This window comes from Juglans regia, chromosome 11, assembly GCF_001411555.2.
Source record: "Juglans regia cultivar Chandler chromosome 11, Walnut 2.0, whole genome shotgun sequence".
Taxonomy (NCBI): domain Eukaryota; kingdom Viridiplantae; phylum Streptophyta; class Magnoliopsida; order Fagales; family Juglandaceae; genus Juglans; species Juglans regia.
In genome coordinates, this window is record NC_049911.1 from 4,107,269 (window position 1) to 4,129,684 (window position 22,416).

At 34.8% G+C, this 22,416-nt stretch overlaps 2 protein-coding genes across 3 annotated transcripts; both read left to right on the plus strand.

Annotated features, from left to right (window-relative positions):
• Positions 1 to 2,158: 2,158 nt before the first annotated feature.
• Positions 2,159 to 3,387, plus strand: LOC108985622 (F-box/kelch-repeat protein At3g06240-like). The gene has a single exon (XM_018957982.2). The coding sequence runs from the start codon at positions 2,173 to 2,175 to the stop codon at positions 3,385 to 3,387; it is 1,215 nt and encodes a 404-aa protein (XP_018813527.1). The 5' UTR covers positions 2,159 to 2,172.
• Positions 3,388 to 9,604: 6,217 nt separating this feature from the next.
• Positions 9,605 to 17,171, plus strand: LOC108985624 (F-box/kelch-repeat protein At3g06240-like). 2 transcript variants are annotated; one of them, XM_035695388.1, is made up of 2 exons: positions 9,605 to 10,937; positions 16,966 to 17,171. In XM_035695388.1, the coding sequence occupies exon 1, from the start codon at positions 9,741 to 9,743 to the stop codon at positions 10,854 to 10,856; it is 1,116 nt and encodes a 371-aa protein (XP_035551281.1). In that variant the 5' UTR covers positions 9,605 to 9,740; the 3' UTR covers positions 10,857 to 10,937; positions 16,966 to 17,171. The 2 variants fall into 2 exon arrangements, with proteins under 2 accessions (XP_035551281.1, XP_035551280.1); XM_035695387.1 differs by lacking the exon at positions 16,966 to 17,171 and adding an exon at positions 11,007 to 11,370.
• The last annotated feature ends 5,245 nt before the right edge of the window (positions 17,172 to 22,416 follow it).

Sequence of the window (22,416 nt, forward strand, 5' to 3'; positions counted from 1 at the left end):
ACTCAAAAATATGTATATTAAATGTGGCCATTCATATATTTTAATTTCTATATTTTTTTAACGATTAAGAAAATGATTATTAACAAATTTAAATATATTTAATTTTTTTAATAATTAAAAATATTTAAAAACCAAAAGAATTTAGGTTTTGTTTGGATAATAAGTTGAGATGAGATAAATTTAGATAAAAATTAAAAGTTGAATAAAATCTTATTTTTTAATATTATTATTATTTAAAAATTTTAAAAAATAGAACTATTCGTTATATTTTATATAAAATTTATAATAATTAGAGATGATTGGAATGAAATCAAATTTAAATCCTTATCTGCACTGCTGTCACCTAACATTGTCCCAACATAAATGGTTAAACTTTATCCTCATAAAATCTAACTCAGAACCATAATTTAAGTTTTAATCGATGAAAGTGATTGATAAGTGTAAATGTATTTTTTGTTTTATTTTTATTTTCATTATTTTTATATAATTTTAAATTATTTTTTATATATTTGTAAACATTTTAAAAAACATAAAAAATACTAATTTGCTAATAATTATTTTCTTAATTATTAAATAAAAGAAATAAAAAAAATCAATAGATTATTTTTATCATTCAACTAACATTTTCAAAAAATTTAAAAATGAAATTTATTTTCAAATAGAAAAATGATATAAGTACAACTATATTACCATTTGTCTGCAACTAATTATAAAAAAATTATTATTTTATTTATTTTAAACTGTTGCAAGTGTAGGAATTTTAAAATAAAATAAAAAATATTAATATTTTAATATATAATAATAATTAAATTATAATATAATTTGTGTTATCCATTCAAATAATCCCGCCCAATAAATTTGTGTTCCAAGTTTATGAAATGGAGGTTGCGTTTGGATGTTGAAGTGAGTTGAGTTGAGTTGAGTTGAGATGATAAAATATTATTAGAATATTATTTTTTAATATTATTATTATTTTAAGATTTAAAAAAGTTGAATTATTTATTATATTTTATGTTAAAATTTTAAAAAATTATAATGATAAATTGAAATGAATTGAAAGATATTTGTCCTCCAAACTAGGGGTGTAAATTTAAACCGGAAAACCGGAAAACCGGTCCGGACCGGACCGAACCGGACCGGTTGGTCCGGTTTTGAACCGGTCCGGTCCGGAACCGGTTCCTATTTTATGAAAACCGGCCGGTTCAGGTCCGGTTCCGGTTCCGTAGTTTTTGGGACCGGACCGGACCGGACCGAACCGGACCGGTTAGAAAAAAATATATAAAAATTAATTTATATATTATACAAAATTTTTATATATATAATATATAATTATATGTTAAATTTTTATATATAATATATATAATTATATATCATATATGAAAAAATTTTATATTATAATTTATAAATAATAACATAAAATGTTAATCTTAAATATGAACATTTGTAATTTATTTGATCATATGTTATTAATATAATTATATATAAGATAATGTTGTTATAATTTATAAAATAAAAGTTTAATCTTAAAGATAAAAATTTAATTGATCATATGCTTTAAGCATAATATATATATTAAATTTTTAATAATATTTTATAATAAGAATTAACATTTTATTATATGTTTTTTACATTTAAAAAAAATCAGAAAATCGGACCGGACCGGACCGGAAACCGGTAAAACCGGAAGTACCGGTTTAGGAGGGTAATCGAGGCGTAATCGGTTTTGAAAAATACAAAACCGGTACATACCGGTTCGGTCCTAAATTTTGTCCAAAACCGGACCGGATCGGACCGGTTACACCCCTACTCCAAACGAAGCCGGAGTCTCCATCACGAAGATAACTGGAGTGACGAGTGCAATATTACACAGTCCTACTCATAGTCGGGTACTTCTCTGAACTGACAACACGCTTAGCCCTCTATCATTCTATCATCTCAGGACTGCCTTTTCCCCGTCTCCTATGCGGAAGAATCTGTACGTACTGCCTGCGTATTCTGCTTTTCTGTGTCTATCTTTAGTAGGAAGAAAATAGTCATTAGCTTTTTCCTTCTGATATTTCTACACCGCGGCAAGTGTGATCTCTGATTCTCTGTACTGACTTTCCGCTTACCATTCCAGTTACCGGCGTGCCCAAAGCATTTTTGGGTCAGCTGAAATTTGAAATAAGAGCAATGTCTACGAAGTATCTACCCGAAAACGTGGTAGTAGAAATCCTCTTGCGCTTGCCGGTCAAATCTTTTGTACGTTTCAGGTGTGTATCTAAACGTTGGCGCTTTCTAATCTCGGATCCCCGATTCGCTAAATCGCAGTTCAGGCAAGCCTCTGAGCGATCGCAAAGACTTCTCATATCATCCCGTCCTGAAATTCTATCCCTAGACTGCAACGCACCACTTGGGGACAGTTCCACTCTCCGAGAACACGTTGTCCCGTCCCTGAGACGCGGTCGTCATGTTAGTATCGTAGGGTCTTGCAATGGCCTGGTTTGTGTGGCTGTCCATCGCCATAAGGGCTTTCGTATTTGGAATCCTTCAACTGGTGACGTCCGGAAATTACCAGATCCTAAATTTTCACTTCGTGGGGAAGACTATTGGCATGGATTTGGATATGATCCATCCACTGATGACTACAAGCTTCTCGTGGCCACTTCCCTGTTTCTGCCTCCTTATCTGGAAAGCGAAGGTAAGCTTTTCTCTTTGAAAATAAATTCATGGAAAACGATTCTTCTAGGCGTCGACGCTTCAACTGAAGCCAAAGAATCAACAGGAATCCTTTGCAACGGGTATCTGCATTGGCAACTTCAACTGTGGGAGAAACTTGATGGAAAACTGTGGGTGCCAGAATTGCGTGACCAAATATGCGTGTTTGATTTAGCCGAGGAGAAATTCCACGAAATGCTGATGCCCGTCGAGGTTGAAGATCGTTACAAGGGGATATTTTTCTGTACTTTGAGGAATCTTGGAGGATGCCTGTCTTTTATTAGCTATAATCGTACCCATATAGAGTTATGGAGAATGATGGATTATGGAGTCCGAGAATCGTGGGCACCAACGCTTAAAATTGCATATTTTCACGTGAGAATGTCCAGACATAATCTAGCCCCAGTTTGCATTTCTAGAGATGGTCAGGTTGTGGCGATAAACGACGGAAAGGAGTTACTGAGATGTAATTCTGAAGGAGAGATTCTTGAACATGTTCGGGCTTTCAGTGACTCACGAAAGTGTGAAGCAGCTATCTTTGTTGAGAGTTTAATTTCACCTAATCATTTCAGTGGTGATGATGGGCAAGGGCAACGCCTTCCCTCTGATGAAGACGATGATAACTGCACTCAAATGCTGGTTCATCTCGACAATGAGATGCAGAATGGTGACGCTTCTGAATCTCGATGATAACATCTCGTGTATTTATGGTAGATTGTAATTGTTTCGTAACATCCTGCTTGATTTGGATTGGGTCTTTTCCATTTCTCTTATGTAAGATGTACTATTTGGAAGAGATTTATGTTAAAACGGGTTGGTGTGATCATGTATTATTTTCCAGAATCTGTTTTTTTTATTCCCTGAGAAGTTTGAATTTTCTCGGGTACATTGTATTTCAGATTGGATGGCTCAGTATTTGTTCTCGTGGTTAGAGCATTGGCATTGGCTTCATCAAAAGCCTAGCCAAATGTAAAATTTGATGAATTTGATCAAAATCTAGCTGCATTGGATTCATCAAAAGGATAGATGGGAAGTTGTGAGCTACAGTAAATTTATAGTATCCTTCAAATTTGAAGTGTTACTATTCATCAAGCAAATGTATTTTTTATTGTGTTTTAATCTTGCAAGTTGAATGCCATTGGAGTAAAATGACTTGACACTCTTCCTCCCATTTGTCATTGGAGTAAAATGTAACCGAATGATTTTTTTTTATATATTTTAAATTTCTATTTGAATAAGAATTAATGATTTTTCTAACTGATTTTCTATTTCAAGAAAAAATTGATTGAAAAAATGTATTTGTTGGATAATTAAGTTGAAGAAAAAAATTAGTTGGGAAACAATAATTTAAATATAAATTAAATTATTAATTAACATATGGTTAGTGTAGTTCCAAAAAATTAAAAAATAATATTATTAAAAAAATAATATTATATTATTATTTTGATGAATCAAATGACTAATCCAATGTGGAGTTTTGGCTAAGGAAGTTTTAGATTTATGCAAAACATGTAATTTTCATCAAATTTTGAAGATGACTTTGATGAAGCCAATGCCAATGCTCTTATACTGTGATTGTCTTGTCAATTTCGTGACTTTTTGTGTGTTTGTAACATGAATAGTGTACACAGTAGCCTCAGTATTTAGGATTCGGTTTGCCTCTCGCTATAACAAACTTTTGTTTTGGGACGAAATTTCTTTAGAATGAAATGAAAATTGTCTTAAAATATGTTTTTAGCGATGAAATTCAATTTTGTTTCAAAATCTTGACGGAAGTCATTATCTGTCTGAATGTAAAATTTTGTGTTTGATTAGAATGTATTGGGACTAAAAAACTTGTCCCTAAATTTAATAAATCTTAAACGTTAAATTAGCAGGTTAAGTTATCAAATTTAGTTTGAATTTGAGTATCCGTTCGAACAGTATATTTAGATGTTTGAACATAAAGAAGTTACGGTTCAAATATCTAAAGTTAATGTTCAAACAACTATTGAATGGTTCAAATGGAAATTCTAACAAATTAGATGAATAAATATTTGGCTTGAGCAGAAAATACATTCGAAGGCTTCTATAGTATGTCGAACAATGGCAGAATTTTAACTAATTTTAATTGCAAAAAATATTTATTAATTAGTTATAGGTAAATATTTAGTTTGTATATAAAAATTATAGTATTTAAATAATATAAATACATAAAGTAACTCAATAACTAATTTAGAAAATGAAAAGATGATTCATATTTAAATTAATTATACAAAACACAAATAGCTAGTGTTGTCCATACAGAAAATAAAAAAAATGCAAATAAAATATATACACTATTAGCCCAATTCTTGTAGCACCGTGTCGACTCCACCAAGGCGTTTCTCCATATCTGTCAACTAAGATATAATCTTCAACTTAGTCTTTGCAAGGGGGATCCAGACTTCTGTACGCACTGCATCAAATAGCTATGATGTCTGTGCGCAGATCTCTACATGCACGATATCTGTAATCTCCTCACGAATAGCAGTGCTTGATGCGCCCTGTATAGATGCCTCACCCGATACTCCATGATCTCTCGGGTGTGCATCTCCCTAAGTATTGACAACCTCTGTAGTGAGTGCACGAATACGAAATCTCGAGTGTCTCGTGCTGCGTGACAAGGTCGATGAGTTAATTGGTCCAATCGGCCTGACTTGCTTCTCATGTAGGCCGTGCATACCAAGAAACAAACCAAAACAGTTAGTATGTCTTCAACTTGTGTGTGAATTTGAGCCATTATGAGATGATTCTTTTATATAGAAAAGATATTGAGGATGAAATTATTGATGTGACAATTGAAAAAAATGTAGATTCATCTAAATTATTTACAGATGAGGAGTGCGAATGATCCTCTGAAACTGGTACAGATGATTGATGTATTTTGCATTCACATGACACTTTTATGACGAATCTTTTATGTCATGCATATATAAGTATTTCGAAATCATACCACCCAAGAGGAATGAGGTTTTCATCTCATCTTCATCCATGCCTAGCCCTCCGACTGACTCACCACTGGAGATTAACTCTCCATACCATGATATAAAATTTAATATAATGTTGTTTCAATCAAAATAAATCACACATAAGCATACTAAATTCTAACTATCATTTATTTCATGTCTACTATAAATATGGTTTTTTAGAGCTAAATGTACAATCTCGTCAAGGTCAAGTCACTATTAGAGACGTGGCGTTTGAAAAATATCATAAAGTTGGTAAGATTAAAGTTAACCTTACTAACGATCATACTGGATGTGAAGGAGTACCAATCAATGTTTTGAATACTGTACCGGTCAAGGCACTGGAATGAAATATTTCGGTACCGGTACCGTTTCGGGATAGCGTTTTGGGATAACATTTCAGGATAGTCGATATATAAATAAATTATATATAAAAATTATATTCCAAAATAATAGTCTATATATAAATAAATTATATATAAATTATAAATAGTCTAGTCTGAATTGGAGATTGAAAAATAAGCTTGTAGTTTGAAAAAATGAAAAAAAAAAATATTGGCCGAAATTTCGGCCGGTACAGGCAGAAATTGAGGCCGGTACGGTCGGTATGAAACAAATATAGTACCTGTACCGGCCGGAGTCTAGTTGGGCCTTGATAAAGAATATCCTTATGGTCTTAGCAATTCAGTTGTTTTTTGGGCCTTAGCCCAATTAATCTAATATTTTTTTTCACCTTTTCGACCTCACTTTGGTCTTTTTCCTAGGCCCATGATGCATGTACAAGATTGTAGAACAAGCACAATCTGACCCAATTTAGGGGTTTGATCCGGTTTGCTATTTCCCCAACTTTGAATCAATTGAATTTATCCCACAATAAGGCTAAGTTGAAATTTGTTATCTTAGATACCCAAGTTTTTGTAACCGAGACACCTTGTTAAAGAAGCCTTGGTTCTTTGAGATAGCCAGACCCAAGCGACCAAGGCCACAGGACCAAGGTCCAACACCAGCAGGAGCCCTTTTTATTTATTTTATTTTATTTTTTCTTGCTTTTTCAACTTTGCTGCTCTTATTAAAGTGATGAGCTTTTTATTTTTAGCAGTGTTATTTGAACGCTTTTATACTGTATATAATTTATATGGTATAATTTAATTTATAAAATTTAAGTTTTAAAATTTATTTTTTAAATTAAATTGTATCACATGGATAGTGTATGATATAAAGATTTTCAAATATAATTATTCTTTTCTTAAGCAGCATCATCATATTTAATTAAATAAATTTGAGTGCCCATAATTTCTTATTTGCTCATGGTGAAGGTTGTATTTTCAAATAATATTAACATTATAAACCAAACACTAAAATAAATGAAATAACACTAAAATATGTAAATAATAGATAAAGTAAATCGATCGAAATGGAGTTAACCCAAAGCAATGTTGAGGAAAAAGACTCTAGAATGTCACTTGGAATATACTCAATATGGCTAGCGTCAATGTATAATCCGTAATTATGTTCCTCTGTGCTATTTAATTTTAGGTCAATTTGATCACGTACACATCCTTTTAGTTATGAATAATTCTACTTATCATCTCTATACACTACACACTTCACTTATTTTAATTTATGTTTATCATTTTTCTTATAATAAGTATGTGATATATGGATAATAAGTAGGACAATTAAATTAGTTTAACAAAAATAAAATAAAAATAATAAAAAATAATTTTAAAATACATAAAGTGTATAGTGTGTGATGACGAATAGCATCTCTCGTTAGTTATATTCTACTTAGGGTTAGCTCTTTGTGCTTTTGTTTTAGAAATAACACATTGTCATTTCAATTATCTAAAAGATAAATTATATTCATCATCTCACATACTACACTTATTTTTTATTTTTTTTCTCTTACAAAATATGTAATGTATGAATGATGAGTAGAAAAATTTAATTAGTTTAAGAAGAATAAAATCAAAAAATAAAAATATAGTGTATGGGGATGATAAGTAACAAATTTCTATTTAAAAACATAACATTCGATCAAGTTTTCCCTTTGTTAACATTAATAAGAAACGTGTTGCTCAATCATAATCTGCCATGTGTCTATCATAATAGTTTTGAAAAAACAAATCAAAGGACCACTGATGGTATAAATATTCTAAGCGCTCTTACCTCTGAATAATTCTATCTGGAGGTATCATATATGGTAGATAGTATGGATTTATAAGATCGTAATATCTCTATAATATTTAAATAAATAATAGATTAACTAAATACCACAATATCTAACAACACGATATTTTTTAAATAATCAATGTGTATCGTACCTGCATCAGTGAAATCAATGTAGAAGGCCCGTGTGGCCTTTCATGTTCATTTTCGTCTATCACGCTATTTCAACTAAGTATTGGAAAAAATATTTAATATCTGCAACTATGTCCAAAATTAATATCAGCATAAAAAATCTCTCAACATAACCATAAATCAAACCAACTGATACATAAAAGAGTACGAAAGTCCAAAGCCAAGCATGCATCTCTTCACACTTAGTATAAGGCTCAAATTAGATCTCAATCACATAATCTCTACTTGCTTTTCTGTTTCTTTTTACCTTTTCCAGTTAAATTCTCTGAGTTGGAGGAGTAAACAGTTCGCCTTATTTCGTATTATTGTTAAGATCGCGGGTGAAAAATCTCATGCATAAGGACATGACAGGTTCTACTTGTACGTATGTACTAAGATTATGCTGGAAGCATAAAACTTCAAATTAACGCCTACCTTTCAACATGCATAACATGGATGTGACGGCATGCATGCATGGTTCATTACATTTTAAAGATATTCCTATGAGATTTGTAGACAGACAACATCAAATTAGTTGCTAACACCTGCAAGCATGCTGGTAGATTTATCAAGGCTTAATTGATTAGCACTAAGTTAGAGCTAGGTCTTGATCATCATCATGTGTTAGATGAAATTTATGACTCATATATAATGCATACATTATAGAAAAATTCTAAACATAAGTCTCACACCCTGCACACCCACTTAAAAATATATGATTTTACTTTTTTATCCTCATATTTCATATTGAATTTAATATGAAATATGAGGATAAAAAAATAAAATCACATATTTTTAAGTGAGTGTGCAGAGTGTGAGGCTCTGTGTAGCACAACTCTACATTATATACTTGGACATTCATAACCAATATCATGTCATTAATGCCGTATATATCTAATAGACTTGTGTCACTTTGCTTTCCCGATCTTTACTTGCCTATATATAACTATTTATTCATAGACATAGTTCAAGAATTTCTCTCATTTTAATTAACGATCTTGTTTTATTGGTCCAAACTTTGTTTGAGATAGTATTCCAAAAACTAAATAAACTTCGAAAATAATACAGATAAATGTAGAGTAAACAATGCTACTAAAGTTTATGTCATTGTAGGATTAGAAAATATCTAAAATCAGCAACCATTAAAAGATAAAAAATATATATCCAACAAATATAAAAATGCAGATCCAAGAAATACAAAAATACATAAGATACGAGATGCTGAAAAATAGAAACTAAATGGAGAGAAAAATACAAACATTTCTTTCAAAACATACCATTGTCGACAGCTCCAAACAGCGTCGTTTAAAAAATGAGTGGTAAAAAGCAACATCGTAGGTTGTGCGACAAAGTCGTGCGGAGGAAAATATATTAAAATAATAATAATATTAAAAAATAATATTATAATAATATTTTATTTAATTTTTAATTTTTATCTTAATTTATCTCGTCACTATTTAAATAGATAAAAAAAAAAAAAACACGTAAGCTGGTGTACGAGATTGAGCTTCAGTGAGTGTTTGAATAGAAGAACTCTTTAACTGAGGCCACTTTACTCTTCTGTATGGTTTTTAATTGCACGGACGTGGAGCATGTCTGCGAGCACACTTTCTCATACTACCCCACAGCAACACTTATGATCTCTGCACTCGGGTTATCATTCCAGTCGCCGGCGCCAAAGCATTTTTGGGTCGATTGATATTTGATAGAAGAGCGATGACTACGAATTATCTACCCGAACAAGTCGTCGTTGAAATCCTCTTGCGATTGCCGGTCAAATCTTTAATAAGATTCAGGTGTGTATCTAAACGTTGGCGCTTGCTAATCTCGGATCCCGGATTCACTAAATCGCAGTTCGGGCTAGCGTCTGAGCACCCAGAAAGATTTCTCATATCATCCAGTTCTGGAATTCGATCCCTAGGCTGCGACGTGCCATTTGGGGACAGTTCCGCTCTCAGAGAACTCGTCGTCCCATTCCAGAGAAATTGTCTTCGTGTTAGAATCATAGGGTCTTGCAATGGTCTGGTTTGTGTAGCTCTCCATCCCCATAAGGGTTTCTATATTTGGAATCCTTCAACTGGAGACCACAGGAAATTGCCAGATCCTGGCGCTCCACTACGTGGCTTCATATATTGGCATGGCTTTGGGTATGATTCATCCACCGATGACTACAAGCTTATTGTGGCCTCTTACCGGCTTGTAAAAAGTGATAGTGGCCGTTCAAGTGAAGGCGAGGTTTTCTCTTTAAACAAAAATTCATGGAAAGGTATTCTTCATGACCTCGACTATTCAGATGGCGCGAAAGAGCCAGCAGGGATCCTTTGCAATGGGTCTCTGCATTGGCACCTTAAAGTGAGCGAGCCCGCTCGTGACGAAATATATGCGTTTGATTTAGCAGAGGAGAAATTCCACGAGATACCGATGCCCATCCAGGAAGATGAACGCCCTCGACGAGCACCTTTCAGTTCTTTGAGGAACCTTGGAGGGTGCCTGTGTTTAGTTGGTTATACTCGTACCCATATAGACTTATGGAGAATGATGGAATATGGAATCGGGGAATCATGGGCACCAATGCTCAGAGTTGCGTATTCTCATGTAGAAGTGTACAGATATCATCTAAACCCGCTTTGGCTTTCAAGAGGTGGTCAGCTGGTGTTAATATATGCTGGAAAGGAGTTAATGATAAGTAAACCTGAAGGAGAGATTGAACATGTTGTGGCCTTCAGTGACTCACTTACGTGTGAAGCAGCTGTCTTCGTTGAGAGTTTAATTTCACCTAATCATTACGGTGGTGATGAAAGGCAACGCCTTCTCTGTGATGAAGACCGATGATAACCATCGGTACTGCACTCAAATGCTAGTGTATTTCCACGATTTATCTGGCTATTCCACCTTTATCACCTAGCCTACGAGGTAAGATTTAGATGGGATCGTTTTTTCTTTTCTTCTCTTTTTTATTATTTATTTTGGAATGAAATGCAGAACCTTGGCTCTTCTAAATCTCAAGATTACATGGATGGAAGATTGCAATTGTTCCATAGCATCCTGCGTGATTTGAAATGAGTCTGTTCCAATCCTCAAAAGGACAAGTTTTTCTGTTAAAATAGGTTGTTATGGTCCTGAAAGAGTCGTAGTAGTGGTCTTTGCATGTTTTAGTCTCTGAATTTTTATCTAGGAGTTGTGCTTGGGGATTTGTTTTTTCTTAACAGTTGTGACAGCGATTAACAATGTGACGAATGTTGTAGGGTACATTATGTTTTCAGATTAAATGGCCCAGGAATTCTTCTTGTGGTTATACTCTGTTTTTCTAGTCAATTACATGACTTTTGGTGATTTTGTAGTGTTACTGGTTCCACTCTCCCTCCCTAATTTGCTTTTGGAAGTACCTTTTGGTTTATTTTTCTTGGTTCGAGAGGCTAATAGGTTTTGGTTTGTTTTCCTGCAAGTAGACTCAAGCATCTTGCATTTACTGCTAGACGTAACATGCTTCTTCCTCAAAATCCTTCAAGAACCGCTTCTTTTACTTTTATCCTACAACTTTTATTGTTTGACTACTTACGCACATGATTATTGGTTTAACTGGATGAATTTGACATATTAACTTTAGAAGCTGGTTGATTGCATAAGTTCATATGCCTGTGTAACACCCATTCTCGTAGGTTAGGAATTTTATCTACATTTATAACATAACACCCGCTAAAGAAATTCAGTCTCATAAAATACCTCATCTATTGAATCATAAAACTTATCTAGCATGACAGTCTTTCATAACATAAAAGCTGAAAATAAAAGAAATGACATAAGCTAGTTCTATGTGATACCAACACTGCTTAAATGTCTAAATCATACACTAAGTCTTTGAAAGTTTATTCTACTATTGGCACTCTTGCTCTGTATCCATGAAATCATCATCTGGGACGTTAAAACAGAAAACCAGAGAAACAAACAAATGAGTTGAAGACTCAGTAATTGCACATCATACTGTAAACATAACTTAGTTTAACATTAGGCTTAATTTTGAAAACTTACATGCATCGTCACACATACAACACATAACCTTTTTTATTTTTTTTATTTTTTATGTAAGTAAAAGATATTATTAATAAGAATAGGCAAAGCCCAAGTACACAAGATGTTATACAAGAGACAAAGACCTATCTAGGTCGCAAAAGTGAGAACAAGAAAATCATGTAAATTAAGGCCATTAAAATCTATAGCTATGGCCCATAGAAATAAAGTACGGAAAAATAAAGATCGAAGCTCCTCTAGAGTCAGCTCCTTATCTTCAAATTTCCGATCATTACGCTCTCGCCATATGCACTACATAATGTAGATAGGTACCATCTTCCACGCCGCTTTGATTTGAGTAGCACTTCCCAGAAATGTCTAGCTGGCCAATAACTCAACCACTATGGCAGACATTAAGTTAATTCTACTTGACTGAACACTTCGATCCACAGGGCTTTAGCTATCTCACAATGTAGTAAGAGATGATCCACTGACTCGCCGGCTTTTTTGCACATACAACACCAATCTAAGATAACGACCCTACGCTTCCTTAGATTATTGGCTGTCAGAATCTTGCCTATAGCAGCTGTCCAAGTGAAGAAAAGTGCTTTTTTTTTTTTTTTTGGGGGGGGGGTTCTTATTCCTCCAAAGATTTCTCCATGGGTAAAGAGTATTCGGTGAATGAGTAAGGGATTTATAATAGGATCGAACCGAGAAACTCCTTTACCTGCAAGTGTCCACCACAGCTGCGATGGTGTATGTGGAATAGATGGTGCATCTCTACGGCAAAGTTCTCAGTTCTGATTAATGGCAGCTCAGCTGGTTCCTTCTTCAACAGAAGGAAGAAGGGAATTTTTTTTTGGGGGGAGGGGGGGTTCCGCCCCGCGTGATAAAACGCCGCTGTTCCACATTAAGTAGAACGACGTCGTTTATTTTAAAAAAAAAATTCCAAATGTAAAACGACGTCGTTTTACATCTGGGTTTTAAAAAAAAAAAAAAAAATCTGAGTCAGAGTTCGGAGCTAACTCCGACTCCTATTCGGAGCTACTCCGAACTCTGATTCCGAAATCCGACCACTCTGACTCTGTCGAAGTCGGAATCAAACCGGATGTCGGGCGGAGTCGGAAATTTCAAAATTTTGCCTAGCCGGAGGTCCTTAGTTGGATGTTATTGGCCATGGTTAGAAATGATTTTGTGGCTATAGATCTTTCATACGTAACATAAGCAGAATCAAACATAATCATGTCAATACATGTAACATGGATGCATGAATGACTGACTCCATGCATTTCCTATCATTCGTACATAACTTATTCACCTTGTCTTTCACTTATTTAGTGGCCATCATAACATGTGTGCATTAGTCCAATTGTCGTTAACCATATATATTATATCATAAGATATGGTGAACCACACTTGGGTCCGTGACACTGTGTAACATATCATATCATGTAGTGATACACGCTTGGGTCCATGTTGTCACTTAAAATAGGGTGAACAACGCTTGAGTCTATGGCACCGTGTAACATATCATCTCATGCAGTGATAGATGCTTGGGTCTGTGTTATCATATAATATATGGTCAGCCATGCTTGAGTCTGTGGCACTGCATCACATATTATAACTTGTGGTGAATCACTCTTGGGTTCGTGTCATCTCAAAATATAATAGCTTACATGTGGTGAACCACGTTGAGTCTGTAGCTTACACATCCACCCATAACTTAAGGCTAGTCTTAAAACTTGTTTGTCATTCATGTGTTTTCTTGCTAACTTTCATAATGCATACGAGCTTATTAAAAAAAAAAAAATTTCATAATGCATATGAACATGTTGACTTCATGAATTTACATGACATGGTGTACTCTTGTGCATGGCATAACATGAAACATGGCATATTTGTGATTTTCAGAACATATCATCCATTTTAACAACAATCAATATCAGCATAGCGCGAGGTTCATGAAAATGGGCTATCCTTGAATTGCCTTGTAGCGTGGCATAGGCAAATATCATATTTTACATGCTAAAACGGAATAGTTACAGCACACACAAACTTATGATCATGCTACTTACCTTGAATCCTACTTCGTAGCTTGTCACCTATACGAGGTACTAGACATTACTAAATTTCTAGAAAACGTGTCTTAGCGTTCTACTCAATTGAACACATCATGAACTAAAATATTCAACTATATACTGAATTCAATAATTACTAATATCATATAATTATTAAAATCATAATTTCCAATCTTTCAAATATACTAAGTAGCGTAATTTAGGCTTAATACAAATCTGTTAGGATTTATAAAATAGGTTTAATTTTAATTTAATACTTAGTAATATATACTAAAGCCCTTAAATATTTTCTGATAAAAGTAAGTCTATGGGCTCATATTTATTCAAGTAAAACTTTGTCCTAACTTAAATTCCAGCCCAGCCCAATTAAGGAAAATCAGTCCACTTAGAGTCAGTGCAACAATTTCTATAAAATACAACCAGCCCAATTTAAACATCATGCCCACATGAGAGATCAGCCCATGTACTGAACAAAGTTAAAACACGAGATCTTTCATAGACACTTAAGGGCAGAAATGTAATTACCCAAAAAGTTCCTGCAAGAGGCATTTTACAGAAAGGCTATGGGTTAGGGCTGAAAATTGACATCGTCGGTGCGATTTCAGTCCAAAACCAATGCCACACCGACAACTTTTGGAGTGGCTCTAGCCGAACCAGCCAATTAGGGGGGAGAAAACCGGCAGCTTCCGTCTCGGCGTGCGTTGGTGCGGTTCGTCAGTAGGACTGTTCATCTGGGCCGGATTTTTTACTGGCCTGGTCCGGAACCTGGGGACACCCGGTCCGTGTACCGGGTTTTAAACCCGGATTTACATCCCGATAATTTTTTTTTTTTTCAAGTTTGAATGTTTTGATCTGGAAATTGTTGTCAATCTCTCCTTTATCTTTCGTTGTCTGAATTTTAAGCATTAGGAATTCCTATCAATTGTTGCGATCTCTCCTTTCTCTTTCGTTGTCTGAATTTTAAGCATTAGGAATTCCTATCATTTTCACTTCTTAGACATGGGTCCATATTAAATATAGTGTACACATATAGCAGGTACTTTGTTGGTTAATGTTGTTTTACATGATTTTTCACTTCTGAGAAATGGGATTCATTTTTTGTCAGCAGTCGGTAGATAATAGATTGCAAGCTATACTTCCACTTTTGACGTGCATACTAGTTATTGCTTCATTTTTACCAATGTTTTTGAAATTTTTTACCATTTTTTTTGGAAGCTTTCTATCTTCTGCATTCCTGATAGGTAGAAGTTTACTTTCTAGTACATTTGCATTTAAAGAATTTCCAAATAAAAAAACAAAACTTACAGGCCAAAACTTTCCAACTCAAGGAGAGATGGACAAGCCGATAATGCCCCACAAAGAACTGAACAAAAAAAAAACATCAAAACATTCAAACTCAAAAAAAAAAAAAAACCGGGTATTGGGTTGTAAATTTGGGTTCTGGGTTTAAAACCCAGATACATCTAGGTTATGGCCAGGGCTAACCCGGTCCAAGTATACCTAGGTTCCCGGGCCCAGAACCCGGATGAACAGTCCTATTCGTTGTTGTCGTTGTGGAGGAGGAGGGGAGCGGTAGACTGTGCTGTTGGTGCAAAGAAATACACCTGCAAAGGGAAGAACCAGAGAGAAGAAGAAGACGGAGGAAGAAGAAGAAGGGGGGGCTTATAAATCCCCGGTCAAAACAGCAGGCTTAAGCCAAACGGTGTCGTTTCACCTAATTTCTTTTTATAAAATTCATAACTAAAACGACGCCCTTTCACTTAATTTTATATACATATAATATAAAAATATATATATATAATCGGCCAATTTAACTGTTTGGGTTTGGTTCAGACCGAAATCGAACCAGTCGGCGTCGATTTCCTTAATTTTATACAGCCGGCTGACCCGTTCTCTACTAGTTTCGGCCTATTCCGGACTCTAGCGGCCGGTCTACATCAATGATGGTCGGTCCCGTCGGTTTCTGTACAGCCCTACTATGGGTAGTGGGTTGAAGGGTAGTCATGTAATAACAAAAACAAGCATGCACTTGAAAGCTGAAAACAAAACAATTGAAAAGAAGCATAGAGGCTTATGGGAGAGGAGCTTCGTGCGACAGGGGGATTCAACTCACCAAGAGAGAAGGACCAGCTACAACAGTGGTTCTGGGTGGCTGGAAGTGACCAGCAGCAATTTCTGTGGCTGCCGAGAGGTGTTCGACGAGGTGGCTGACTTGGTATGAAGAGAGAGTGATATGGCGGCTGCAGAGAAAGTGGTTTCTCTATTCTTTTGCTGTGTAGGAGAAAATTTGATTTCTCGTAGGGAGGTACTGGCTGCAAGGATGTTCTGGGTTTGCTGAAAGGAATATGGTGAGGTAAAAAGAGGGGATTTATGGGAGGGTTTTGAAGTGAGAGTTGGATACCGATTATGGGAGCTGTTTCATTTGTGCTAATGAGATTTCTAGTACTCTTATTTTAGACTCGAGGAATTTTCAGCTGTTACTTACCTTGGAAGCGTCCTAGACAAGGAGTAAAATGGGAGTTTCTTCTAAAATAAGGCATCTACATCTCAAAAGTTTTCATTTGTATAAGACTTTAAGGGGTCCTTATTGTTCTACATAATTTGAAAAGTGTGTGGTTATACTTCGATCTTTCTTACTAGCTCTTCTTCCTTGTTTGCGTTTGTTGGAGGTATCTTGATCTTTGTGGGATCATATCATTGTTTGCTAACTGTATTTGACTTGTTAGTTGTTTTTCCTTCAAAACTGATACACTAGAGGATGCATGTCTTTATTGTGCTTATTAGTTAGTCTCTCTCTTGATAAATTCTTTTGTTCCACTTATGGTATTTCTTCTTTCCCCAAATTGCAAATATAGAATTGACTTACAAAAGAAATCAAGGCATGACGCAATGATGACAACGACAATGATGATGAGGATGATATCTTGTTGCTACGTAATATTGTAAAAATGGAAGTGCCCATGGTATCTGTCCCCATTTGTGGTCGTTCTTTTATTTGGTTGTGGACCTTTTTTGTTGGAGGGGATAACGTGAATTGAAAACTATGACTTTTATTTGGTTTTGAGTCTTGACTACATTTACCTACTCATAATCGTTCTCTCACTGTTTTGCTGAATAGTTGGTGTTTTATTCACTGATCATATGAAATGCTTCTTCTTAAGCTTTATGTCTGTGAATTTATGTATGTATACATGTGTCTTTATGTTAGTATATTCATGGAAATAAATGAAGCTAATGACTTCTAATCGCATCAGAAGTGCTTTTCGCTTTTGACATCACAAGTTCATCTTCAAACCAAAACTTAGGTAAATAAGGGGTTTATGCCCCAGATGGTTGAGATTTGAGTGGATTAAGATTGCATTGTGGTTGGATTTTGATTTTAGGGAGCCAGCTTTACAGGCCAAATTCTCTCTGGCTTGATAATTAGTATTGTGTCCCCCCTCAGGTCAGCAGACCCTCTTTTTGTACAATATTTAAGGTTGCCGTTTTGTACTTGAGATGCAATCGGCTATTAGAGTGTGAAATTAGTTGTTGATTTTTATTTCAAATTTATGGTATGAATTTGAGTTGGAACTATATGAGGAGACCGTCGGATTTGCATGGGACCATTTAATTTTGGAGGTTCATGGTTTGCAAATTTACATGCAAAATGAGATGAAGGGTAACATTGAGCAATAAAATTAAAAATAAGAGTAATGCTATTCTTTATCTTAAATTTTATTGTCATACCCATCCGTGGGTAACCCAAATGGTAAGGGTGAACTTGTATGCATGAGTCTCATACCACTGGTTGGATTTTCCCTGGGATCAAATTGCAATTTAAGTGGAAGGTCATGGCGGTGGGTTGTTGTGCTAGTCTCTCCGGGAGTGTAGGTTCCATGGGTGAGTTTTAGGTCTCGTTTGGATACATAAACATTCTCAACTCATCTCATTATTATAATTTTTTCAAATTTTCGTATAAAATATAATAAACAATTCAATTTTTTTAATCTCAAAATAATAATAATATTAAAAAATAATATTTTATTCAATTCATCTAAAATTATCTCATCTCACTATTTAAATGAGCCCTTAAGGACTCTGCCGTGGGTGTTCCTGATCATAAAAAAAAAAAAAAATTTATTGTAATAATCACAATAGTTGATTCTGCACATTTGAAGTGGTTATCCATTCGGGGCACAACGGAAGATGACCAAACTTAAAGATGAATAGAAATTGATAGGCTAAATGTTTAAATAAAGACTTAATATAAGTCGCATTAGTTAATGCAATGAGAGATGATAAAATTTATGATAAAAAATAATATTTCTACAAGATAATAACACTATCAAATGAGTCCTACACTTGGAAGCTAATGTAGAAACATTCTTGTTATATGAAAAAATTAATTCCTTGAAAAAATAATTATATATTATGCTTGAAAAATATATCAGAGATGCTTGTCTCGGGCTTGTATCTTTTTTTTTTTCAGCAAGTATTTTATAGATAAATTAAATGGCTACAAGGTACTAAATTCAATGGGGTGGAAGCTCCCAACATTCATTCCAAAACAAACAAAAGCAATACAAGAATAATAAAAAAGAGGGATATGGAGCAAAAAATTTAGCTCCTACCCATTTTTCACAAAGGGGAAGCCGCTTAAAGCGGTTTTAGCCTAGTCATATAAACAAACTATAATAGTACGACTACACGCCGCTGTGGATTAGTGTGTGCTATATTTTACTAGTCTGGACTGGTTGAATGAGACTTTTACGACCGCTTGATCCTTGGTTAAGAAAATCAGAAACATAGGAAAATAGCAGTTAGAAGATGAGTCGATTCGTCGACAAACAATCGTCACTAGTTGTGGAGGTGTGTGTAGCTCACGCACCACTCTTGGAAAGAAGGTAAATGTTGGATTTGAGAGATAGTCCCGATGGAGCCCCATGTGGCTGTGTCAGACTCCCTATGGTGCGGTGGCGCGTGAGACGTACGTGCCTTTCTTTTGGTTGATTTTCTTTTACCGTCCGACATATTGGCGGTTGAAGAATCTGATGGTGGGGCGCCTGGCGGTCATAGGAGGCCAGTAGGCAACAGATCGACACATCTTGGTGCTATAGACATAAAACTAAAGAAAATTGAGAAAAAAAAACCTATGGACAGTTCTGACGTAAGCCAGATAAGGGGAGGGAGGGAGGTGCTGAAGCTCCACAGAGAGATTAAGATTGTTGGGTCCTTTGGTAGAAAGAAAATAATGCCTTTGGATAGTTTAGTATTGATTTTTTTCAGACCTGTATCTAACATGATTCTAGATGTAACTAATTTATTTAAAAAGAATTAAAATTTTTCTAATTGATGTTTCGGGGATGTGGTTGATGCATATTCACACTTCAATTAATTTTTTTTTTTAACTAGATTATGTTGTGAGAAAGAGAGACAAATCTTAGAGCACTCACAATGCTTTACCTATTTTGTATTTTTATGTAAAATGGCTAACACCATGTCAAAATAAAGTCTCAATTGGATATGTAAAATCAATGCAAAAGTAAAGGTGTAAATTGACACGGTCGGTTCGGACCGGTGTTTTTAGGGGAGAAAAATTGGTCGAAACTGGGGGGTGGAACTGGTCGGACTAGTTCCGGCCGGTTCATGACCAGTTTGTGGTTCTGACTGGTTTGGGCCACCCTTTTTGGGCCTTTGGTTTTATCCTATTCAACATCTTTTTGGACCTTTTTTTTTTTTTTGCTCAATTCATTATTCAAGATCATTAACATTTTGGATTTTTTTTTAGCTGAATTTTTTAAATCTTTTGTAAATTTTCAATTTCAATTTCATTTTAATTTTAATGTCATTTATACTATTACTAACTAGTAACTACCAAGTATATACTATAATACTAATTACAAGATAACTCAAAAAAATAAAAACTCCACTAGATGTTTAATACACATTATAAACCAAAACAAATTGTCTTAAGCAAATACACAACAATTGTTATTGAATAAAATTGTGCTAAATCTTCAACATCCAAATAGATTCCCAAAGAGTCTTTCGTCTTCAATAGTTGTGACGCCTGATTGTGTTTCCAACTTTATATAGAAACATTAATAAGATTAAAATATCAAATATTAATAAATTTGGATAATGAAAAATAAATAATTTATAAAAGTAAATGAATATTGAATGAGAAAAACATTACTAGATTTTGCACAAAGCTCTCAACATTATCCATGGACTCTCAAATATTAATTGGCATTGACGGATATCGCAACCACATGGTGGGATTTTTATTAACACACGATGTGGTTTTTTTAACAGGCAAGGGACGGAGGTAGGGGAACGGCTGATAGGCTCAAGGGGACAAAGTCATGGAGGGGGTGAAATTCTAGCCTCTGGGTGTCGTCGACAGATTCATGGAAGGAGGGGAACCCAGCGTGCGTTGCACCGTTTGTCGTTTGTTGGAAGTTTGGAACTGGGAAGGGGAAAGGGATCTGTCTGAGACTCTGAGGGAAGTCGAAGTCGAGAAGAAGAGGGAGGGGAGGAGGGTGTTTAAACCTTAGGTTGAAATAGCGTCGTTTAAGCCAAACGACGCCATATCATTTTTTTATACGAACTGTAGATCTAAAATGACGTTGTTTCACTCATTCAAGTGAAACAATGTTGTTTTATATAAGTATAATTTATTATATATATATATATATATAATTGGCTGATTCAACGATTTGAACCAAGTTCAAATTTGAACCAAACCGGCTGACGTCGATTTTGATATATTTCTACTACTGACCAACCGTTTCCTTATCAATTTCTGCGGTTCCATACTCCGACTGCCGGTTTGACTCGGTTAAGGCCGGTTTTGGCAGTTTTTGTACACCACGATACAAAACATGTGAGTTAAATTGAAAAATGCGTTATTTATTTTCTAATCATTTTTATTATTTATTTTCTTTTTCATTATCTTTCTTTACATTTCTCACATTTACAATTTTATTTATCAAACATGATAAAGTTTAATAACTTTCTTTTAATTAAAAAAATACTCTTGGTAAGAACTTTACAAATATGAGAAAAAAAAGTCAAAAAAATAAGATGAAGTTTTTTTTTTCATTTTAGTTTCTTATTAGACTATTTTTTTTTTTTTTTGAAATTGGAACTTTCATTCATATAAAAGAAATCATAGCATATGAATAATACATGATGGAGCCTTCTCCATGTCTACTCTCACTTCTGAAATAGAAAGAGACAATGCATCTCTAGCTAAAAAATGTGCCATTATGTTACACGTCCTACTAACATGTTGGACAGACCAATGAACAAAAGATTGTAAAAGAATTTTGGCATCATTAACAAAAAGACCTGATTCTGACCATGACTCATCTTCCTTTTGAACAACTTTGACCACTTGAAGTGAATCACCTTCCAATATAATACTAGTGAGCCCCAGTTGAAGATTAAATTTGACTGCCTCGATTGCACTAGCAGCTTCTGCCAATAACGAGTTTGGAAACAAAGCCAATTTGTATCTCATTGTAGCAGACACCAGTCCCTAATCATCCCTCACTATGATGACAATCCCCACATGGCTATTGGCTTTATCCATAACTGCATCCTAGTTGATCTTGAATGAATCCTGACAAGAAGGCAACCACCTAACACCTGTTGTGCTGCAATTGGTATGGTGTTGTTGGGTTCTAGATTCCTTCATTCACAAAATATCCTCATTTGCCTACTGCACTATCAAATTAGGATGTTTGAATTCATTTTGGAACACCACCAAGTTTCATCTATACCAGATCCCCTTAGAGACCACTACTACTTCCTCCATAAGGTCTAACTTTGAGGAACTGCATAAGCTTTCAATCAAATCCAGAAACAAACCTTCTGGGAAGGATGCTTTCTGTAACTTTATTGAACACTGGCTCCAAATATCTTGAGCAGTAGGACAGCTCCATAATGCATGAGTTACTGATTCCATGCCCTCTATGCAAATATGATAGAAAGGCTTATCAATCACTTTCCTTTTGTGTAAATTCAGGATAGTAGGCAAACCTTCCTTGCAAGCTCTCCACAAAAACATCTTTGCTACAGGGGATACATTCATTTTCGACAAGGTAGAACAAACCTGAGATGAACCGGTGCTACTTGAGGGTTGTCCCTTCGATTGCTCAATTAGTGCAAAGTGTAGATGATAAGCACTCTTCACTGTAAATTTCCCATCAATAGAGCCTTTCCATATCCTTCTGTCATATCTATTATAGCAGCTAAAAGGCATTCTTTTAATCACTTCAGCTTCTTCTAGTTCACAGATCTCATCAATAAGTGACACC